Source organism: Epinephelus fuscoguttatus, linkage group LG4 (assembly GCF_011397635.1).
Source record: "Epinephelus fuscoguttatus linkage group LG4, E.fuscoguttatus.final_Chr_v1".
Classification (NCBI taxonomy): Eukaryota; Metazoa; Chordata; class Actinopteri; order Perciformes; family Serranidae; genus Epinephelus; species Epinephelus fuscoguttatus.
In genome coordinates this window covers 5,086,602-5,111,164 of record NC_064755.1, presented here as the reverse complement: position 1 = coordinate 5,111,164, position 24,563 = coordinate 5,086,602, and the positions used below count along the sequence as shown (strand labels likewise).

Below are 24,563 nucleotides of genomic sequence, written 5' to 3'. Positions count from 1 at the left end.
AAGGACATATGTGCATATAAAACAGAAGTTTGGCCCTGAACCATATGTAACATCCAATTCATCTAGAGGCCAAAGATATTTAGTTTATACAGCTGAGAGCTGGTATTTTTCTTCTGACCACTGAGATTGTGTAATTCAACAATATTCAGGAGGAAAACAGAATATGTGAGCTGTTTGATTTGAGTGAAGTGGAAAGGGAGTCCCATTTTCTTTTATATTGTACAAACTATGATGACTGAAGAGAGCTAATATTCTGTGAAATGACTATTTTAATCTCTGACATTTTCCTGTGTCCAGATGACCAAAAGCTGGAATGGCTGGTTAATTTTGATGTGTTTACGTTTGCCAATTTTGTTGTTAAAGCCTGGAAAAGCAAGAATGTTTGTTTAATTAGTATTTATTTTGATTTCTTTTTCACAAACTTGGTCTTCCAAAATGATGTTCTGATTATATATGATGGGTTTGCTGCTTTGTTGCATTTTCTTTCCTTTTAATGCTGTCTGAATTTAAGTTTGCTGGAGTCTGATCCTGCCTTGCTCTCGATTTATGGTGACTTGTAAGCCCATGCAGGCTGGGGATAACTGCTTGCATGACACAATAATAGAGAAATTCATTAATTTATATAAAACAATGTTGATTAGTGTTGCTTTCAGTATCAACCAATTGCATCTGTCCTTTCAGTTGAGACGTTATTGGTGGTTTGGTTTGATTTGGTTTTTGTGTCTTCCATTAAATTAAAGTCTGCCCATTATAGTACTTTAGTATCTAATGTCAGCTCACTTGATTGACAGTATTTGTTCTTATCCTTGGACTTAAGTTTTTTGTGGTTTCACAGATTAGACTGAAAAACACCCAGATTTTTATAAAAAGGAGTAGATTTTTTTCTGCTGCAACATGAGACCAATCGCAGCCACTGAAAGCTAACCAGGTGTTTTGCAAGCAAACATCTCAGAAAAATTTTAGATAATAAAAATGAAAAAAAATAAAATAAAGCAAAGACGGTGCAAATGAGTGCAACAAAAAAAAATTAAAATTAAAAATTATTCAATTTAGTAAAACCTCTTCTGCAAGTTAAATCGAAACTTTGGCACAGACACTGCATGCTTGATTATCTTCAACATTTTGGCATAGCCCATCCATCCTTGAGAAACACTACTTTAAGCCGAAACCTGACACCAAATGTGTCAGACATTTCCTACAGTCCCCCAAATGACAACTTTATGGGGCTGGCAGCCTGCAATTGTCTTCCCAAAGCCTAACTAGAGGACGAGAGGCAGCACCGCGGATAGCCTCCCTGTGGTATAGTAATGCAGCCTCAGGGAGATACACTGAGGGATTAAGAAGACAGTGAGTGACAGTGGCAACTTCACTAAGTGTTAGATTCCGTGTTGGACGCATCGTGTGTGAAATGTGAACAGGCTCCGTCATGCAGCCTGCCACTGTAAAAGAGTCGTCTCCTGCAGGATAACTTGTGTGTGAGGACAAACACACAGATTTCAAAGTACACCATTTCACAAAGACACACATAAAAACACAGCACACAAACACACCTCCTTACACACTTCCTGCTTATGGGATGAGACAAGTGTATGCATGAGTGGCTAAATTAGCAGCTTGCACTTTACTGCATTTGGGATTTAGAGGAGGTGTGTGTGTGTGTGTGTGTGTGTGTGTGTGTGTGTGTGTGTGTGTGTGCATGACTTGTTCATATTTCTGTCTGCGCATGTATGTCAGGTCAAACCCACAAACTACTGCAGAGAGTCTCTGTGGTTAGGGTAGAGTCTATTATGAGTCTCCTGTGGGTGTGAGTGCACAGTCCCCTTCCTTAACCAATTTGTCCCTGCAACTGAAATTTTGAATTTCCTTTGGTGGAAGTGCTCTCTGCCTGCCTAAGCACAAATCTAAAGCAATTTTCTAAACTGGTCAAACCATTCTGTCCATGTTCATTAAAGAAATGTAATTTTGATGTAGTTGTAGTTGTAAGGGCAGCAGTAGCTCAGTTATTAGGTAGTTGGGTTATAAACTGGAGGGTCACCAGTTCAGTCCCCATACAGACCAAATATGGAGTGTGGACTGGTAGCTGGAGAGGTGCCAGTTCACTTCGTGCACACTGCCGAAGTGAACTGGAGCAAGTCCCCGAACCCCAACTGCTTGGGGAACCTGTCCTGACCAGTGTTTGTGTACATGTGTGTATTTTAGGCCTCTGTGTATATGACAGCAGAATGACAAAAGTGAATTTCCCCTCGGGGATTAATGAAGTATATCTTCTTCTAGTCTAGGTCTTTTGATGGAAATGTATATTAGAGAATTTAGTTATTTGATTATTTTGTTTTTCATCTAGTTTTGTCATGAGAATTTTAATTTAGTTTTCCAAGGATTTAAAACACAGATGATGAGGCAGCAGGTACAGCTCAGTGATTTAATGTTGAAACAGCTTGCACTAACTGAGTATCTGACCAAATGTCTCCCTTTCTGTTCCTGAGGTATGACGTTGAGTGATAGCCAGAAAAGTGTTTTGTGCAGAACATTATGATGTCACAGTGATGTTAACCTTTGATCTTTTGAATATAAAAAGTCATCACCTCATCAGATTATCCTGTCAGACAGTTGTGTGAAATTTTGTCATAATATATGCATATATATGCATATATTATGCATATGAATTCTTAAGTTACAGCCAAAAATATGTTTTGTGAGGTCACAGTGACCTTGATCTTTGACCACTAAAGTCTGATCAGATCATTCTTGAGTCAAAGCGGACGTTCGTGTTAAATTTGAAGAAATTCCATCGAGGCCTTTTTGAGATACTGTGGTCTTAAGAATGAGATGGAAGCAAGGTCACAGTGACCTTGACCTTTGACCACCAAAATCTAATCAGTTCATATTTGAGCCCAAGTGGAGGTTTGTGCCACGGACAGATGGACAACCCGAAAACATTATGTCTCCAGTTGTGGCTGTTGCCAGCATGGACAAAACCTTTTGTGGATAAATGTAATGTATAATGTACAAAGACAATACTTGTGTAGAAGTGCCAAGAGGTTGATAATTTTGCTCCTACTTCTAAGTTTCTGATGATATTATGCAAGATCAAATCTTGCATCTCCAAAACTATGATGCTATTGTTTGTGCTGTTTGTGCATAAATAATACAACTAAAGATTCGGAAAAAAAGAAAACAATACAAGCAATTGGATATTTCTTGACATTTAAAGGCCAAGACACACCAAAGCGACATCAATGAACTAGTGGCAGCAAGGGCTGAGTGCTGCGCCAAAAGGTTGCAGCCAAAGGCCAACTAGTACGTGCGTTCTGCGCCTGTGTGAGCGGAAATAACCCTTTATACCAGGAGATGGCAGATGTCATCATTCAAAAATGGAAACCCAAAGATCGACAAGACAGACTAAAGACGCTAGTTAGCCAGTTACCACATTAACAACGCAACCCAATGTTGAGAGAGCAAATTATACCATTCATGGGTTAGTGAACAATAACGCAAACAATTATGAAATGCTTCTGCTAAAGAACTCAAGTTTGATTTCATCTCAAGCCCTCTTAACTTCAGCCATTTCTTTGCCTTTCTCACTTCCATTTCTCTTCCTTGTGTTCTGAGCTGAACTGCCAATCAGAGTGATTTCTGTCACTGACGGGCTCTACCGCAGATTCAACAAACTGAATCAGGTGAAAAACAGTCGAAAAGGGCCAACTAGTGCCAACCAGGGTGGGGGAAAGATAGACACACTGTAGTATCGTGATATTTTGCATGATACCAAGTATCAATTTTTTTAATGAACTATAAATCAAACATCTGGAAGCCTACTTGAATAATAAAATCAAATTGAGTGGAGCTTTAGTTCAGGCAGGACAAGATGTCAAACTCAGTTCACATCCCAGCTACATCAGCTGAGCTCAAGCAGCCCAGTCAACTGATGGAGCAGCTGATTAATGCAAGGAAGTCAGCTGATAGATTGCATGATGCCTTTCTATGCAACCAAATGGCAAATCTCATTCATGGCGCCTTATTTAAACTGCTCAGGCCTGCCTACTGTTACTGCTTCCTCTGCAAGCCACTTTGCAACCTGCCTCCACCCCAGCTCCTGTTTTTCATGTTGTGTCTGACTTATCAATGTCATTTCTGTTTGTCATTGATGCTGGCTATGTTCTGTTCCCAGGGGGTCTTTGCTGCTGCTCTCCCAGCCTTAGGCTTTCTGTGTAGGCGCATGGACGGGCAGGGAGATGTGTTCTCTCTGCTTTCAGGCTTTCCACATAGGCATGTGGAAGGGTGGAAAGGTGTGCTCTCTCTATTTTCTGCATAGGCCTAGGAAAGGCAGAGAGGCTCCTGAATGGAGTCATAACGGCAAATATAATACTGCAAATGGAAATAAAGTTATCTTTGACAAAAGTATTCCTGACTGAAATGGGTTTTTCAGTCCACAAGATACATTTTGCTTGGATGAACAGACTGAAAACTTGATCATATTTGGAAAATGGACCTGCATTTGCATAGCACCTTTCTAGTCATCCGACCACTCAAAGCACTTTTTACACTACCAGTCACATTCACCCATTCACACACACATTCATACACTGGTGGCCGAGGCTACCATACAAGGTGCCACCTGCTTCTGTTTTTAACACACTCACACACCGATGGAAGCATCATCAGGAGCAATTTGGGGTTCAGTATCTTGCTCAAGGATACTTTGACATGCAGACTGGAGGAGCCGGGGATTGGACCGCTGATCTTCCGATTGGTGGACGACCCACTCTACCTCTGAGCCCCAGCCACAGCCACCTCAACATAAAACAGATGTTGACAAATGACCATAATATATTGCAATATACTCAGAATTAGAGCTGCTCGATTATGGAAAAAATCATAATCACGATTATTTTGGTCAAAATTGAAATCACGATTATGCGGCGCACGTGATGACTTATTTACACGACGGCATGTCATTTCTGTCTCCACATGGTCGCGTGTTTACAATTCTCCTCTGCTCTCTGTATTGCGCACGGCAGAGTTCGGCCCTGATGTGCGCGTGCACGCGCACACACACACACACACACACACACACACACACATACATATAGACCAACCTCTCTTGCTCTCCCTCTGCCATTTTCTGCACGCTGTTTTTGAAATCTTCGGCAATCACCTGCCCCTCACATTATTCAATTTCACCTACTTGACTGGCTCATGGAGTGAATAGAGGAGAGGAGGCAGTATTGCACATGCACAGCTTCCGGGTGCATTTGATTTGCAACAAAAGACAACGAGAGTACTGACAAGAAGCGCATAATTGTTTTATGTCGATTTTGTTTTCATAATCGCTGAAACCCCAAATTGTAATCTAGATTAAAATTCGATTAATCGAGCAGCCCTATTTAGAATATAATAAAACATTTAAAATCACTAAAATATTGTTATTATATCATAACTGGCCCTCTAGTGATTACCACTCATAGTGTTAACAGTGTGTGACACACTGCAAAAACTAGGGCAATGGCCTGACATCAAGCGATGGCAGACTGACGGCTTGTGGTTTGTCAGCGCCCTGCAAAAAGCCCTATAAGGAATACTTTACAAACAAAAGGGAATAAATTCTGATACAGGCCAAAAAACACATGAAGACAAAAAGAAGACTTTCTTTAATATTGAATGAAAGTTTATCCTGAGTGTACACAGTCTCTGGTGATCAGATTTAAATCCATCATTACTTCTGGGCAGGATCTGGGCGCAATTTTGGATCCTGCATCACAAATCTCCAACATTCGATGCTAGGGGTGAGCTCCCCTGAAACATAACCTAATAATCTGCACACTGCTGTCAAGGATCAGAGCCACGTAACAGAGGAGGTGCAAAAAAGTCATGGAGCTTTAATCTGAAGAAAGTGACACCTCTGGAATTGCGAGCATCACACATCCTCCATCTGACAGACGAAAACCAGAATATAGAAGTGTATCCGGCTCTAAGTCATCACACCCTACCCGGCACCTTCCCTTTGAATTTCAGTGGTGTGAGGGTGCAGATGCAAGTGAGGGAGGGGAGGTCTTTAACATTCACAAGAACAGAAGTCACTCTTGATTATCTCGGCCTAGGAGGTTATGTTTTCAGTTTGTTTGTCAGCAGGATTATGGAAAAACTGCTGGCCTGATTTTCATGAAACTTGATGGAAGGGGTAGCCGGGACCAAGAAAAAACCCATTAAATTTTGAAGTGGATTGGAATAATGGGGCAGATACACAAATCATTTTTCACTTTCGTTAACACTGCAAGAAAGGGGCCTTGGTGGAGGTCTGTGCTCTCTGATTGCCCTTTTAGTTTAATATATAACCAATTTAGCTCTAGGGATGATCCAGTTCCTTTGGTTGTCAAATTACATCAGTGTGTTTTTTCTCCTTCATGCTCTTTGTCTAAATTGCATTATTTTGCATTATCCTCAGGCATCTTAGAGTGCACCTGGCAGGGAAAATCCAGAGCACCGAGCCAAAAAAAGGACTGATATCTGTGTACAAACGTCCCGGTGCACCTGTGTGTTACAGTGTCATGGCAGCCTGAACCTCCTGATGTCAGGATGTTTACAGTGATGGTGTTCTTCACGCAGTGAAACACAGGCTCTATAGGCAAACTGTGACATCCACATCAGACCTCTCACCACTGCCATGTATCTTTGATGACACACCAGACATGCAACTTACACTGTGATGCACACACGAACATGCTCAGAAGTCCACCCTCCACCCTGCGCACTCCTCCTCTTCAGTAGACTGTCAACATGGATCAACTTGCACTGACTCATAAAGAGCTTACTAAAAATAAGACTGTACTTGGCTGGATAGAAACAAACAATGCAGAACACGGATCAAAACGCGACATCACATGTGAGGAGACAGATCCTCTGAAAATGCAGAAGGCTGAAAGGAAGAATTGCAGCCAACAACCTATTTTATGTTTGAGGAATAATTATTCTCATGCTCTTAATCTTGTGTATCTCACATCTAAGCATCCCTGCAGTGTGGAAATGAATGGCTGTAAACAAATGTGTTAAAATATGCACTGTTTCATGACCCGAGTGTCTTCCTGTCTGAGACTCTGCCTCAGCATAGCCAGCGATGGAACATGGCACCTGACACCTTCAACAGAACCAGGACTTCTTATTTCTACTTAGACAGATAAAAGGACAATCCACCCTAAAACTGAATTTGGACGTTATTCCATATGGAGCCCCAGCATGTTCAATAGCACATAAATAAATAAGGCATTATGAAATACACAGTCAGTAAAGTAAGTAAGTAAGTAAGTAAATTTTATTTATATAGCACCTTTCACAGATACTAGATCACAAAGTGCTTTCCAGTGGACAAAGCAAGTACAACAATATAACACAACATTAAAAACAAAGCACAAAACAAGCATCAAAAACAAAGCAAGGCAAAAGACAAGGTGTCTGCAAAGTGCAAAATGTAAATAAAACATTAGATAAAAGAAAAATAGTAAGAGATTGATGGGGTAAAAGGAGTTAGTTAACCAAAGGCCTGGCTAAAGAGCAGTGTTTTCAGTTGTTTTTTAAAAGTGTCACATGATGCTGCGGATCGCAACGAAAAGGGGAGGGCATTCCAAAGTTTGGGAGCAACCGCTTGGAAAGCTCAGTCTCCACGGGTGACGAAACGAGTACGTGGAACTGACAGTAGGAGCTGATCCAAGGATTTTAGAGTGCGACAGGGAGTGTGAGGTTGAAGGAGGTCTGTGATGTATGAGGGGCTAGACCATGTAGGGCTTTAAAAGTCAGGAGCAATACTTTAAAGTTGATTCGGAATTCTACTGGAAGCCAGTGCAAGGAGGACAGGATTGGAGTGATATGAGCCCTCTTACTGCTACGGGCAGCAGCATTTTGGATAGTTTGGAGACGGGCCAGAGAGGATTTATTCAAACAGGTAAAAAATGCATTGGCATAGTCTAAGCGAGAGCTAATAAAAGCATGAATGATCATTTCCAATTCAGCTTTGGACACAACTGACCTTAATTTGGCAATGTTCCTAAGTTGTGAGAAACAAGATCGGGTGAGTAGGCTGACGTGATTATCAAATGATGGGGCTTGGTCGAATATGACACCTAAATTACGAAGTTTGCGTTGGACACAGTTGGTTAAAGACCCGATACAAGACTTCACGTTTGAGATTACAATGTCTGGGGCAACAATTGGGGTTTCTGTCTTTTCATTATTAAGTTGTAGGAAGTTGTCTGACATCCAGATTTTTATGGCCTCCAGACAATCAAGTAAATTAGATAGTTTGTGAACCTCTTCAGGTAAAAATGAACAGTACAGTTGAATGTCATCTGCATAGAAATGATAGGAAATGCCTTCGAATCTGTCAATAATGCGACCTAGAGGCAACATATAGAGGGCAAATAACATAGGACCGAGGACAGAACCCTGCGGGACACCACATGACAAAGGTGCCGGGACAGACATGAACTGACCCACAGACACAGAAAAACTCCTATCAGTCCGATATGATTTTAAAAAGTCTAATGCAGACCCAGAGATACCATAATGGTACAACCTGCTCAAGAGGATCTTGTGATCAACTGTATCAAAAGCTGAACTGAGATCTAGTACAACAAGGAGAGAGCATTTCCCATCATCCGCCGCCATCAGGATATCATTAGTAACTTTAACCAAGGCCGTTTCAGTGGAGTGCAGCTTTTGAAAACCGGACTGAAAGGTGTCATACAACATACGTGAATCTATCAGTGAGGAGAGCTGCCCAGCAACAGTTTTTTCCAGGAGTTTGGAGAGAAGAGGTAGCTTGGAGATAGGCCTGTAGTTTTTTAGGAGGGAAGAGTCAAGATTTGTTTTTTTCAGCAATGGCTGCACAACAGCATGTTTCAGCTGGGAAGGAACTGAGCCAGTTGACAGGCAGAGATTGATCATGGATACGATAGATGGGCCAATGGAATTAAAGACTTTAAGAAACAGAGATGGAGGTAGAATGTTGAAAGGGGTGGATGATGGCTTGATTTTTGACACCAAATTTGAGAGGTCATCTATAGATATAGGTGAGAAGGAGTTCAAAATTGTGGGGCTGGGGTTACCAACGGGCAGATGATAGGAGGATGGGGAGATGCTTGCTCTGACAGTGTTGACTTTATCAACAAAATACTAATACAAATAGAAAACAGGAGGAGGTGGCAGAACAGGAGATACAATAGAGTTAATGGTGTCAAAAAGGACACTAGAATTTCCCTTGCTAGATTCAATAATTTTGGCGAAGTATGCAGACCTAGCATCTCTCACCATTTCATTAAAATGCCCGAAGAGTTCTTTAAGATGTTGTCGATGGATGTCAAGTTTGGTGGCTTTCCATAGACGTTCATATTTCCTACAGTCCCACCTAACACTACGAATGTGGTTATCAATCCAGGGAGAGGATTTAACAATAGACACAAGTCTGGATTTAAAGGGGGCCACTCTGTCAAGTATATTTGAGCACTGCTCATTAAATAACTCAACAAAAGTCTCTACCTCACTACAGTTAAAAAGTACGTCAGGGTTAAATAAGGCAGAGAAATTTTCCATTGTGCTCTGGTTGATGATGCGGTGGCGGGAGAAATGTTTACTGGGCAAAAGATCCAGATCAAAAGAGACATTAAATAAAACACATTTGTGATCACTAAAATGGAGGTCCTCTAAGCGAATACTATCAATACAAAGACCATAAGAAAAGACTAAGTCCAGGGTATGACCAGCTCTGTGTGTAGGGCCAGAGACATGCTGCTTAAAATTAAAAGACTCTGTAATGTCAAGAAAATTAGAGGCAGCCTGTGAAGTATGTTACAACCCAGTATGTGTCTAGGGGTAAGGGAAGCAACATAAAACCAAACAATGAAGTGAATAAGGCAAGCTGCCGTTTATTCATACACAAAATAAACAATACAAGCTACGCTTGTGTAAAAAGCGGCACACAAAAAGAAAATGCGCTCGCAGGCTCCGCAACACAACCCGAAAATCGGGCTTCACGGAAGGAGCCTCGGCGGTGAATTACATTTAAACAAACTCAGGGAAGGGCGGCAGTTGACAGCAAACCATAAAACAATTAAAACAAAACTCTGACCTGTCACCAACAAAATAAACACCCCAACTAACTTAACTAACGGTGGTGGAAGGCCACCCACCCAGAATAACAAAACTTAAACAAATCTGTCTGTCTGCTCTATGACTTACCTCACAAACAAAACAACACTCAAACCAACACCCATAAAGCTATTGTACCATACATCAAACAATCTACGTGTGTGTGCAAAGGATATGTGACTAGGCTACAAAGCTAAATCCTAAAGCCCATAAATTCCCAAATACAACAACAACAACGAACAGATTACAGCAGCTGAAAACACAAACGGAGCGAGGCAGACTGCTCAGGTTAAATCACAGCCATGATTGCTCTTGACTCTGTGCACCTTTTAAAGGTTCAGACGAGGGGCCGGTGAAGCGGTGATTGGCCGGAACCGATGACGACAGCGAGGGGGCTGGCCGACCAGCAAGCGATGTGCAGGTTAAAATCACCAAACATTAAAACTTTATCTAGTTTTATAACAGAGGTTAAAAACTCATTAAAGAGTTAAATCTACAAATTGTTTACAAAAATTTTTTTTCATAATAATTATTTTCATTGGCGTTCAATTTAATATCATCATACAATGTTTTATTTAAAAATAACTCTTTTTCTTTTTTATTTCAATTATTTTCCCCAGTCAAAATTTAATTTTATTTAATACATAACATCACTCTTCATTACAATGGTGCTGTCACCAGTCACTACCCCTCACCTTTCATTCTGATACACTTGAAGACTAAGTAAGTGCTATTTCCCCCAATTTTTGCAAAAATGAAAATGGCTATCCCAGGTTTAGGTGTTTAGCTGGCGTGAAAATGAAGTGAACTTGTCCTCAAATGTCTTTACTGCATGAACAGACCGAGGACCAAATCTGTCAAACCAAGAATTGCCGGTGTCACTGGTGTTGAGAACCTCAAAATGATAAAAGACAATCTGAAAAACCCTATCACAGAAAATTATCTGACCCCTTCCAAGAGTCTGACTGGAGAGTGTGCGTATGTGTCTGCACAAATGTGGCATTTAAGTTCAGTTTATTTGATTATTTTCATGTTTCACTTTCACATGTTACTACCATGTCCAAACACATCCTAAGGGAAAGACACACAACTCTAAAGAACAAAAACATGAAATGCCTTTCTCTTCGGTTGTTGTAACCAACAGGAGCTTGCTAATTAGCTGGGCTGAGCTCAGACCTGAGGGAGCAGGGATACGTACCAACTGCAAAATCATGAAAAGTGATTAAAATAACAAAGTGTCTTTAAGAATCAGTGCCATTGTGAAATACGAACCAACTTTTGAAAAAAGTGATTTTAAAATAAATATTTTTATAATGAAAAAACTAACGCAGTCATATGCCTTTGCGAACCATTCAAGTTTTTCACTAACATTTTACATCCATGTATGTAAAAAAAATGGATGCTTCACCAACCCCCCATAATTATAAATAAGTATGAAATCTTGAGGTATGGCCAAGAACATGTTTTGTGAGGCTAGAGTGAACTTGCTAAATGTGAGGAAACTTCCTTTAAGGCCTTCTTGAGATGTTGAATTTATGAGAATTTGATGGATGCAAGGTCACAGTGACCTTGATTTTTGACGATCAAATTCTAATCAGTTCATTGTTGGGTTCGAGTAGACGTTTGTTCCAAGTTTGAAGAAATTCACTCAAGGTGTTCTTGAGATAGCCTGTTAATGAGAATGAGATGGCTGCAAGGTCACAGTGACCTTTATCTTTGAACACCAAAATCTAATCAGTTCATCTTTGAGTCCAATTGAACATTTGTGCCAGATTTGAAGAAGAAGAAGAAGAAAAAAAAAAAAAACACCTCACGGTGGTCTTGAAAAATCGCATTTACAAGAATGAGACGAACCAAGGTCACATTGACCTTGACCTTTGACCACCAAAATCTAATCTGTTAATTGTTAAGTCTAAGTGGACATTTGTGCCAAATTTGAAAAAAATCCCTCGAGGTGTTCTTGAGATATTGTGTTTACAAGAATGGGATTAATAACCCAAAAACATAATGCCTCCAGCCACAGCTATTGCCAACATGAAGGCATAAAAACTCACAGATTGAATTACCTTTCATAATAATGAGTTGAGTTTTAATTGAATTAAATGTCACAATTTATTTGGGATATTTCATCTGTCTTTATTTATGTATATGCATATCTATTTTTTCTCTCTATTTTAATGGCACATTTTATTTAAGATTGAACACATCATAATTCTACAGTTTGAACTTTGGTAGTTAGTTCAGAATTAGAGACAATATGCCATGTCTGAGCTCATGAAGTGACACAACATAGAGCTAACACATTGAATTGTGACTACACCACCATATTTTTAGATGTACAGGAACATTAAGCACTTAAGAGTATCAGTAATATGCTCATATAACACTCATTCAGACACTCCAGTTCAGAGCCAGTGAATGAACGTTTTCTTCTTCTTTTTTTAATCAAAGTATAGTTTATATTTTCTCAACTGCCTACCTACAGTGTATTACTCTGATTGCATTATTCTCATTCAAACCTGCATGTTGGTTCCGCAGTCTGGTCTTTTTGTATCAGTGACAAAGCATAAACACATAAACACATCAGCCTCTGGCTGATAATGTAATCTGGCACCAGCTTCGAGGACCGGGCGGAGTGGAGGAGAGGAGTGTGCCAAGCACTCCGGCGGCTAAATTTACTCACCCGCTGTAACCCCGCAGCCTATGCAGATTCTATTAGCACTTCTGAACAGTTCAGTACACCATCAGTCTGCCATTCTCCATGTTAATGATGAGTGGTGTGCTTTGTATCATACCAACCTTTCTCAGCACAAAGAGGAGCTGCACTTTGAATAGTTACGAGGATCCAAAGTGCTGCATTAGAAAATACTGAAGTTAGTGTAAATCAGCACATACAGGTGTGTGTAAAAGTTTCTTAGATTTGCATCTCATCCTTTACCTCAGGGAGCAAGATAATGTCCTCTATTTATCTTCTCACACTTTTTGAATCAGTGGGACAATAGCAATTTACAATCCCCATCCAGAGTGGAAACTGAGTGCACCCTGTTGTAGGCCGGCACTGTGACCTAACAGCTGGCTTTGTTCACATTTGGATTTAGTTTAGATTTTACGTCCCTTTATTTCCAGAGAAACTGATACAATGACGTAAAGAATGCAGGTACTTGAAGTGTCTAAAAGCAGTAACTTGTTGGCTGAGGTACTCTATAGCCCCTTTCCCACTGGACAATAAAATCTGGCTTTTGTAATAAATAGAAAAGGTTACAACTGGCATTCATTCCTGGGATGACTCTAAGTAGTCACAGGTAATTAGCAATCCAGCACCTATCAGCTCTGATCTGCAGTGATGGAAATATGGCACAACATCAGGGTGGATGTGCTAATTTTTGCCCCTTTAACGCTGCAATGCTATGACACGCCACCACAAAATACTGTCTTTGTACAAGCAGCGCTGGAGCATTGTTTAAAATTACTTGGCATGGAGTTTGAAAGACTCACTGGGTCTCATTCATGAAAAGTGAGTAAATCTGTGTGTAGATTTGCACATAAAAGCCTACTCTACTAAAACCTACTCCGGATTCAGGAACGCTGCGGGAAACTCAGATTTGATCGTAAACACGTGTGTATGATCATGAATGCCAATCCATTGTAAAGTGACAGCACGCTCCGGGTAATCAGCAATTAGCATAAATCCCCGCCCATGAATAGCCAATGACCACCATTTAAGGAGGTGTAGGTGCATCCAGTCGACCTGCCAGTCATGGCGCAAAACAAAGAAAGAGAGAGAGAGAAAAAATAATTTTTCCAAAGCGGAGATCAAAATAATTTTGGGTGAAGTGGACTGAAGAAAAAACATTTTATTTTCTTCAGTTAGTAGTGGTGTGACAGGGACAGGCAAAGCAAAGGCCTGGAGGGAGGTAACAGATGCTGTTAATGTTGTCTCCGTAGTGCAAAGAACCATGTCAGAGGTGAAGAGTAAATGCCTTGTTATGAAACTGGAGGCAAAGAAATGCATAAGCACACACAAAAAAATACAGCGGTCACCAAACAAACAGAAGATTCATTTGTGGGGTTTTGAATGAAGTGGGAACGGGAAACCAGAGATGTTTTGTGCGTAATGGATAAACTCTAAATCAGTGATGGCAGTCGGAATGGGAACTGCCCATTGGTTCGACAGCCCATTAGTCCGACATCCCATTGTTCCGACCATATTAAACTCATTGTTCCGAAGTCCGTTCCGAAATCATCATGATGCCCTGTGGTTAAGGTCTGGTTAGGTTTAGGCACAAAAACCACTTGGTTAGGGTCAGGAAAAGATCATGGTGTGGGTTAAAATGAAAAAGAAAGTGACAAACTCATAAGCTGTGAGCCTGCTCCGCCTCAAGCCGGTTGCGGTGCACCATACACCCGCCGCGAGCCGTTCAGCACCGCGGACAGTCGGACTAATGGGATGTTGAACCAATGGGCTGTCGAACCAATGACATGGACCCGTCGGAATGTAAAGCTATTTAACATTTATTTTAACAAATGATACGGATAACATATAGCCTACAGCAGTTTTGTATACATCGTCTTCAAATTATTTGAATCTTAATAGCCTAAAGCTCTGTTTTTTACAACGTAAATTAAACATTTTTCAAATCAGATTTATTCATTCAAATGATCAAAAAGCCACAAAAAAAAAACAAAAAAAAAAACATGTTGTCTCAAATAATTCTTTCAGCTGCTCCTGCTGCCCCTGCTGAACCCAGGCACAGAGGCCGAAGAGGCTGTGATCCGGCTGTCCTTACAGATATTTTTATTATCATCACTCAACATGTAGAAAGAACATGTAATCTATTGAGTCTATTTACATAGATAATTCACAATCAAGAACCTAATCTGGATCTTTAACCTGCTAATTGCCAACTAATTTAACTAAATGTGTTATATTTTTAATATTTTGTCATGTTAAGATTACGTGTTTCAAAGGCATCTGTGTATTGTATACATAACAGAGCGCAATTTAAAATTGTAACTTCCAATAGTGACAAGCAATATTTATGTATGAATATCAGGCACATTAACGATGCAATAAATACCCCAAAAACCACTATTCAATGCAACTATCTGCAATCAGCACATAAATGTATCTCTATATCGACCGTCCTGTCACATCTGATGTCAGATCAAAGGGGATTGGCACCGTTTGGCACGTTTGGCACGCGTAATGGAAATCCAACCTGATTTGATTAACACAGCTGCAAACTAATGAGTTCACATCCCTCTCAGCCAACCACAAACAGCCACAGCATCAGATAGGGAGTATATATTCAGCATCTGTCATCTTAGAAAAGTCAAAAGAAAAGAAACAGAGTGAGACTGCGAGAGAGAAAGAGAGAGCATGCACACACGAGAGAAACGCAACATTGATTTACAATTGTGGTGACCTCCTCCCAGGCTACCTTTGCATCATCAGCCCGTGGAGGTCTACTCGCAGTTCCATATATTCGGACGCTGCAAGCTTGGACCTCCCGGACCAAAACATCAGTTTCCTCCTGAGAGAAGTTTGGCCGTCTGACGCTGCTGCTCTCTTCTGCCATGGCGAATTGAGTAAACTCTCATTACATCTTCAAGCGGCGCATTTAAGGGCGAGGAGAGGGGCTCATTTGATTGGTGTGATGTGTGTAAAACCCACTCCACGCCTTCTCTCCTCCCTCTTTCCGACTTGCGCAGGTAGGAGGGACGGAGGTGGGAAAGAGGAATAGCTGTGCCATCGCGTACGGTGTGCCAAACTTGCAAAATCCCCCTGGCCACACCCAGTTGGTGAAGCGCAGGTGTCATTCCTTCATCATTTTATCCTGTTAAATATCTGTGTAAAACTTTTGTCATAATTAGCATATGAATTCTTGAGTTATGGCCAAAAACATATTTTGTGAGGTCGCAGTGATCTTTGCCCAAATGCTAATTAGTTCATCCTTGACTCCAAGAAGACGTTTATGCCAGATGTGAAGAACAGAGATATTGCATTCTTGATAATGAGATGGCTGCAAGGTCATGTTGATCTTGACCTTAGACCACCAAAATCTAATCAGTTTATCATTAGGACATTTGTGCCATGAGGAAATACCCTCAAGGCCCAGTTAAGATATAACCTTCACCAGAATGTGACAAATACAAGGTGACAATGACCTTGATCTTTGACCGCTAAATTCTAATCAGTTAATCTTTGAGTCCAAGTGGACATTTGTGCCAAATTTGAAAGAAATTTCCCCATGGTGTTTTTATGACATGATGTTCCCAAAAGTGAAACAGACCAGGTCACAGTGAAATTCACCTTTGACCTATGACCACCAAAATCTAATCAGTATATTGCTGACTCCAAGTCGATGTTTGTGCCTAATTTCAGGAAAGTCCCTTGAGGCCTTCTGAAGATATCTCATTTACAAGAATGAGGTGGATTGAAGACCACAGTGACCTTGACCTTTGTCCACTTAAAGCTGATCAGTTAATCGTTAAGTCCAAGTGGACGTTTGCGCCAATTTTTTTCCCTTAAGGTGTTCTTGAGATATCATATTCACTTGAATGGGTTATATGGATGTCCATACGTGTGGATGATTTTATCGCTTATTTGTGACAGGTTAAAAAGAAAAATAGCATTTTTAAAAAACACATATATGTTGTAATTTTGGTGGAAAATGGATTTATGGGAATGTCATTCATTCATTTGGTATTTGTAAAAATGCAGATTATTTCTGTCCTTAAAGCTGGGCACATAAAGAAATTTTTTAGGATTAGAAGTTTAATAAGTACATGAAAGGCAAAGATCAATCAAAGCCCTGCTCCTGTCTGCTTGATAACTGAAATGTCTATTCATTAGCATATACTTAAAATACTTTATATGAAATGACATTTAAAGTATTAATTGTTAAATTCTGTCAGGCATCAGCATCATACTAGTGATAGAGTCTAAAGTCTTAGATCTTATGTCTTTTAAAACTGGATCGACCTTTTTTTGTGTACAGTATTGTGTATTTAAAGGTGTTTGGGCACTGAATACTGATGCAAAGGTAAAAATGGCACACAAAAAATACAGTAATCCCTTGCACTGTAAGTGTAACAGTATATGTACTGTATGTGTGCCTGTAAGCATCAGCATTTATGTATCACTGCATCTGAAATGATGTTTTCCCTCTCACATGTATTATTCCAATCTCCCTGATTAGCAGCATGTTTTCAACAAGCTCATCTGAAACAGAAAATTAATCCTGGATCAACAGACCTTCTCTGAGATGTTTGATAAATTACAGCCCTTATCTTTCCAAGGAATGGCATTCTCTCGCCGTCTATTGGCATTAGAGAAGAGCTCTCGCTGAACACCGCTCCAGCGTTAATCATCTCGGTGCTGCAACACAGTGCATATTTCTCCTACAGCCTACGTTCGGTTAGAGAGTCGTGTACTGTCCCATTTAGCAAAAGATAAAGGAAGACTTTGTCCCACTTCTTAATGTGTTGACTCACTGATGTACAGCTCTGAAGAGGATAATTAAAACATAGAGGACCCAGGGAGAATACTATTGGTCCTGTGTGTGTATCACTGAAACATTTTATCAATGAACAAAACCATTGTCTTCCACTGACAGTAAACAGACCAAAATGAGGTATCTCTGGTAACAAGTTTGTAAATTCTGCCTGACATGTAAAAGTTTGTCCAGCTCTGACCTGAATTGTGTTTTTAGACAAATGACCTAATCTGATTTCTGAATTTAGGGTGGACTTGAAGAGTTGGCCAGAGAGGGATATAAATGGGACGCTGACGCAAATACAAATAGTACATTAAAATGGGACACTAACTGTCAATGGACTTGATGCTCTTCTCACTTTGGACATCGCTCAAAGCTACAACTAAGCATTATGATGAACTAAAAAGAACCAGCATTGCTCCTACAAGAACTTGAAATGGAGTGCTCCAAGAATGAGTCTGAAAACCCAGAGATGAGATAGGTTAGTGCAATTTTTGAATGGGTTTTTGGTTGCCTGAAATAAGGTCTGTGGTTAACGCAAGCTTAAGAGACTCATATGTTTTGTTCGACAACCGAAAATATTTCTGTAAATACCCCATTTGTGAATTCTGAAGCTTTTATGTCTTAGAAAAGGCAGTTGCCAACAAGTTGCTAAATGAGACTACAGAATATCATCACACCGGACACAGCTTTACAGCCTTGTTGTGGTGGCAACATTTCCACAGGTGTCTGTGGTATAGCCTAGTTCGCTTAGAGCCTAACGTTAGCTTTTTCCTGCTGGTGATTGACTTTAGGCTCCAAAAATTATGAAAGTAGTATTCATTTGTGAAGATTATCTTGCTGAACAAAATGTGTAAGGATCATAAACATTTGTTGTCACAGACCTTATTTTCTGCAATAATCCTAAAAAAAATCCCATATACTTTTTGACAATGGTACCAGTGTGATGCTAACTTCTGCACTAGCCAGAAAAAACTTTATCCTTGGAGCAAAGTAATTTTTTTACTACATTATACAGGGATGTACGATACTGGATTTTTGTCGATATCTGATATGCCGATATATAATAAGTCATTTGACTGATAACTGATACCGATATCGACATATCCACTTTTTCCCCACCTAATTTTAGTGATCATCAAGTCTCTTCTGTAGTGGAATTAACATCATATTATGCATGCACACTCTTATTGTGATGGTCCACCAGCAGATGGAGACATGAAATAGAATGCTTTCAGTGTATAAAATGTTGATTCATTGTGCAAAATGAGAAAAAGCATGTTGGCTGATTCTTCATTCTAAAGTCGACATCGGCCAATACTGATGACTAGAGATGTACCGATATCACTTTTTCCTTCCCGATACTGATTCCAATCCCTGAACCTTAGGTATCTGCAGATACCGAATACCGATCTGATACCAGCACGTAAAATAAAAATGGATTGGATATGAACTGTTGTATGTCTCAACTCCTAAATTCCTATTTAAAATATTAAAGTCACTACAAGGAACTTTTAACTGGATGTGCAAAGGTCTCTCGTTTCTGCTGATGTCTGTGCGTGACCTACAACAGCAAATGAGACCATCGGTGTGAAGATAAGCTATTTCTATATAGTGTATATCCATACCTTTAGGAAACTGTCTCTGGGTCCGCCCCAGGTCGCATCCAGGACGAAACGATTTACGGCACTCAGACAGCACACGTCATCTTACCTAGCTGCTTACATTTGACTAGTAGTGAAATGAAATAGTGACTATTATAAATAGGCGCAATACACGCTAGAGCTCATGGGAAATGTAGCCTTCATTCCGGCAAAACACTACCGCTTTTGTCCACAGGGTCGCCAAAATCACCTCAAAATTAAAGTTTAGGGCTTTAAGAAATAAATACATAATAGTAGAATGAATGCCATAAAACTTTTTATTATTATTATTATTATCCAGTGTTGACACAGATCAAGACACAGGTTAAAGTGCAGCCACACAATTTGGTAAGAAAGACATTTTAAAGGCTACAGTAGAATGCTTTTTAAACTCCGCTCCATTTCCGTTTCGTTTGCCTGTAGCGTGCGTATGCGTAATGACGTGAGGCATTACGCGGTATCGGATTGGTCATAGGCTGTACTCACTGATACCCGATACCACATTTTAGGCAGTATCGGAGGCATTTCCTAAACTGGTATCGGTACAACTCAACCGATGACATGCCGACATTATCATGCATCCCTACAGTCCCTCTAGGATTTTGCTGTCAGTTTCTGAGATTGATGCAGTCTGAAATGTCTGATTTCATGGCAGCTTCTACAAAAAACTCAGATGCATGTTGCAATGATTATGGGCGTATTTTGCAATGAATTGCAGGGGCAACTGAAAAATGCCATCTCCGATTTGGAGTCTATAATCATGAGCATTCAGTGTATCCCACAGATTTAGAATCTATTTGTGAAGGATGATGTAAGCTGTGTGATGCTAACAATTAGCCCTGTCACCATGTGTGTGTATGTGTGTGTGTGTGTGTGTGTGTGTGTGTGTGTGTGTGTGTGTGTGTGACTCTGTCACATCAGCCACACATCACATCTCTGATAATTACCCCTAACCCTAACCCCAGGCACAGAGCTCACACTAATGAGAAAAGAGGGGCAAGAAGGGGCTCAGTGAAACAATACGCTGTGCACTGCTCTACAATGAAATGAGATTTAACCCATTTTAAATTATGAAATCTGCTGTAGAGTTGCTGTGATTGGTCACAATTAAAGGTCTCACAGAATGCTTGGGGAGTGCCTGAATTTGTGTTAATTGTTGCGATCGCAACACCCTGGAGGGACTAATTAAAGTGCTCCTTTCTTGTCCTGTGGAAACTCTGACTTTATGTGGAAAAAAGCTGAAAAGATTAGTTGATTAATCTGTTTATCGACTGACAGAAAATTAATCTGCAATTAATCGTTTATGTAATTTCTTTAAAGAGTATTTGAATAATTTAGCATTGCTCTCCTACATTTTGTGAGTCACACACAGTTAAATAAACAGGATCAGAATCAATGCAGTACAAGAGATAACATCTTTTTTATATCACACATTCTTCTTGCCTGGTGTCTACATTACTTACAATGCAACTGGACCGCCAACAGCTCAGTTGGAGTTTTGGGTGTGTTATGCTTGCAGTCTCCTGCTGTTAACCTCCAGCTGCGGTGAGGAGCGGGCTACAGAGGTCTGGTAAGCTCCCTTCTTTCTAACTCCACACCCCCTGGAATTTTTTATATTTTCAAACCTGAATCTATCACAGTTCACACAGCTTCCTCCACAGCCACAAAAGACTTTACAGCTATTTTCATATATGCAGTAGTACTCTTTAACAACTGTAAACAGACTTTGATGTGCAGAATCAGTGGACTCTTTGGGGTGTCCGACTGTTGGTCGGACAAAACACTGTTAGCTGCAGCCCTACTACAGTATGTTTCACTGTGAGAAATTACTTCAAATTTCTATCCACCCATCCATCCATCCATCCATCCATCCATCCGTTTTCATCCGCTTATCCAAGGCCGGGTCGCGGAAGCAGCAGGCCGAGCAAAGCACCCCAGACATCCCTCTCCCTAGCAACACTCCAGCTCCTCCTGGAGGACCACAAGGCACTTCCAGGCCAGATGAGATATGTATTCCCTCCAGTGTGTTCTAGGTCTGCCCCGGGGCCTCCTACCAGCGGGACGTGCCCAGAACACCTCCGGCAGGAGGCACCCAGGTGGCATCCTGATCAGATGCCCGAACCGCCTCAACTGACCCCTTTCAATGCAAAGGAGCAGCGGCTCTACTCCGAGCTCCCTCCGGATGTCCGAGTTCAAATATCTCTAAGTATTAAAAAGGAAATTCAGGATTTTGTGAACTTTTCAGAATGCACTATGTTTGAGGGGATACTTTTTAGTCACATCGCAATTCTCTCTTAAAGGTTACGTCTTGATCAATAATTCAAAATTTAAAACCCAATATTCAATATCATGATCGCTGTAACAGTTTTGTGAGACTGGGCTGCTTGGTCTTTACAGCTCAAGAATGGTGCAACATAATGGATGTAAAACATGCGCATCACTCGGCTGTGATTATATCCTGTATGGCTGAACCTATTGGACAGGGACAGACTTGCGTCATGTTCACATTCTAAGCCAGGGTACTTCTTGAGTTTTGCTGTGAATGGCTGAGCATGAGCAACTCCAGACTGACACCATCCTACCAACACTTCCTGGCTTTGGAGCCTTTCAGTCTCTATGAGAGGCTGGCACATGGTCAGTGACTTCCAGCATTAGACACCGACGAAAAAAGCTGTCCTTTCACGCCAGCATGATACATGGCAGGTCACCGTTATTGTTTAATGGCAGCTGGCGGTATCAGGGGGAAATGCCGCTGGACAGCAACGAAAGTTAAGGTGGCAAAAATCTAAATGGGGTGAGTGGGCCCAACAACTGAGGTGGATTTGAAAACAGGCAATGCACGTAACAGGCTGAAGTTAACACGGTGTCCAGAATGTCAACAACCAACACACCCAGGCTACCTTGCACGTCACATCTTGACGTGGGAAGTCAATAACCAAATGTTGTTATGTGACAAAGTTGGAGTGAGAATGTGTTGAAAGTAGAGTATTTTTAAACCTCTTAAAACCTGGGTCTTCAACAAGGGGTCAGGGACCCCTCAGGCTCCTCAGAGTTAATGCAGGGGGGTTGCCAAATTATTGTTTGATCATTTTTGATATTTTTTTAAACATTTTTTTTCTTGTCAGCAATTAAAATATGTCTGAAAGTACATTTTGCCTTTGCAACAAATTATATTTGTGAAAGTGAAGTTTCCTCCCTCAGCTACCTGAAAAGCAAATACAGGTCACGACTGAGGCTGAAATTGCCTTCTGCCTGGCAACCTCCATCCACCTGATTTAATATAACATTTCCACCACATTTCGCTGTTGAAGATCAGTCATGTGCCAGCTGGGCGACTTCACCTCAATATTACTGTAACTTAAGTGAAATAATTATCCAACTATTAAGGTTTACATGTGACGCAACTGAAGGGAGGAAATTTAGGGTTGATTTATTTCTTCCTCATCCGTTAATCCGTTTGTTGTTTTCCTAATTAATTGATAAATGTGTGTAAAGAACGGTGTGAAATGCCCATCACAAGTTTCCTGAGCCCCTGGTGACAACTTCAACAGTTTTAAGGCAAACAATTAGTCATCCTACACTGATATAAAGCAGGGAAACAGATAAAAAAGTTACTTTTAAGTAGCTAGAAGCTGTGAATATTTGGAATTGTTTTTTTTTTTGTAAGTCAACTAATTAATAAATGAACGAATGTTTCAATAATTTATGTGACATGTATAGTATTCCTACAGAGAGTTAAGGTGTTGGTGATCTACAGTGAGTTAATACTTTTCTCTGCAGGCTGGTTCAGGTCATTCCAGTCCTAATCTAATGCTGCCTCTGACACATTCACTCCAAACTTTCACCACAAGAACACACTGTGCTGACCTTTGATGTGCTCGTTGACGACGCTCTCCAGCCGGTCGAGCCTCTCGATAATCCTCAACGTTTCCCCTTTACTGTCCTCCTCCAAGTTTCTGTCGGCCTCCCCGCCGCTCTCCGCAACTTTGGGACCTCCGTTATTGGCGACATAGTTGGTGATCCAGCCGACATAGAGGAGACACACGATGTTGGTCATGCCGCTCAGGATCACACATGTCGACACCAAAGTTTTAGTTCTCCTTGTGCACAGCATCGCGACATCCCTCCATGGGCTTCCTGTTCCCGACGCGCGCAGGCAGGTGGATTGAGGAGAAGACGCACTCGACAAACGTGTCCAAATCGAAGTAGAGCGTTGTGATGCTGTGGAGTCAGTCCGCCTCTGGGCTCTCAGGTCCCGGCTGAGACAGAAATATTCCGGAGGCTTGAAACACTTTACCCTGCCGGATTAACAATAGTAATATTTCTGGTAATAACACCACGAAGTAGAGTCCCCGCTGAGCAGCCGGCGAGTCAAACTGCGCTCAGCCTGCAAAGCTGTCAGACGCAGCGCTGCAACCAGCCCCCCCTCCTCCCCTCCTCCTCCGCCAGCCTGGAGTCCTCACACAGCCCAATAGGAGGGGAGGAGGCGGGCTCTCATCGCCTTTGCCGTCCCCCTCACAGTGAGAGCACACAGGGGGTGGAGGGGAGGAGGGTAATGTGAGGAAGCTGAGGTGCATCGATACAGTGATGGATATCCTCGGTGAGGTAATGACAGTCAAACAGGTGCGTTTATGTAAAGAAGAGTGGAATTTCTCGGGTGTGTGCGTAAATGTGTTTCTCTGATGCATAAACCACGTGCAGAAGTGCACAGGTTTGTGCGTAGAAGGCTCTGTAGGTGTGTGTAGTTGTGTGAGTGTGTTCAGACACTGTAGATTCAGTTGTGGCACCGCAGATGTACAGCACCTGTTAGAGGCTGTAGAGAAGTTATTAGAGGTGATGGTTTTTTTTTTCCTTTCGGCTAAAGGGAGACTAGTCAGACCTTTTGAGGACAGCAAGGTAGGGTCTTTCTTTTTATCAGTCCCACTAGACAAACGCCACAAAATCTAAACATTATTCTTCTGTACAAGAATTCATATTAAAGGGGTAGTTTGGATTTTTAGTTGTGGGGTTGCATGGGGTACTTGGTCGTCGACCTGCATTTATATAGCGCCTTTCTAGTCATCCAACCACTCAAAGTGCTTTTTACACTACGAGTCACATTCACCCATTCACACACACATTATTACCCTATACCTGCTACCCTACAAGGTGCCACCTGCTACTCAGTTTTTTTTTAACACGCACACGCACACACACACACCAATGGAACAGCCATCGGGAGCAACTTGGGGTTCAGTATCTTGCTCAATACTTCGACATGCAGACTGGAGGAGCCGGGGATCGAGTC

At 41.1% G+C, this 24,563-nt stretch overlaps 1 protein-coding gene across 2 annotated transcripts in view; it reads right to left on the bottom strand.

Annotated features, from left to right (window-relative positions):
* Positions 1 to 23,651, bottom strand: part of galnt18a (UDP-N-acetyl-alpha-D-galactosamine:polypeptide N-acetylgalactosaminyltransferase 18a) — a 311,892-nt gene extending 288,241 nt beyond the window's left edge. For both annotated transcript variants that reach the window (XM_049574447.1, XM_049574448.1), the window contains exon 1: positions 23,144 to 23,651. In XM_049574447.1, the coding sequence (XP_049430404.1) occupies positions 23,144 to 23,390 (247 nt within the window). In that variant the 5' untranslated portion in view covers positions 23,391 to 23,651. The remainder of the gene's footprint in view (positions 1 to 23,143) is intronic.
* Between the last annotated feature and the right edge of the window lie 912 nt (positions 23,652 to 24,563).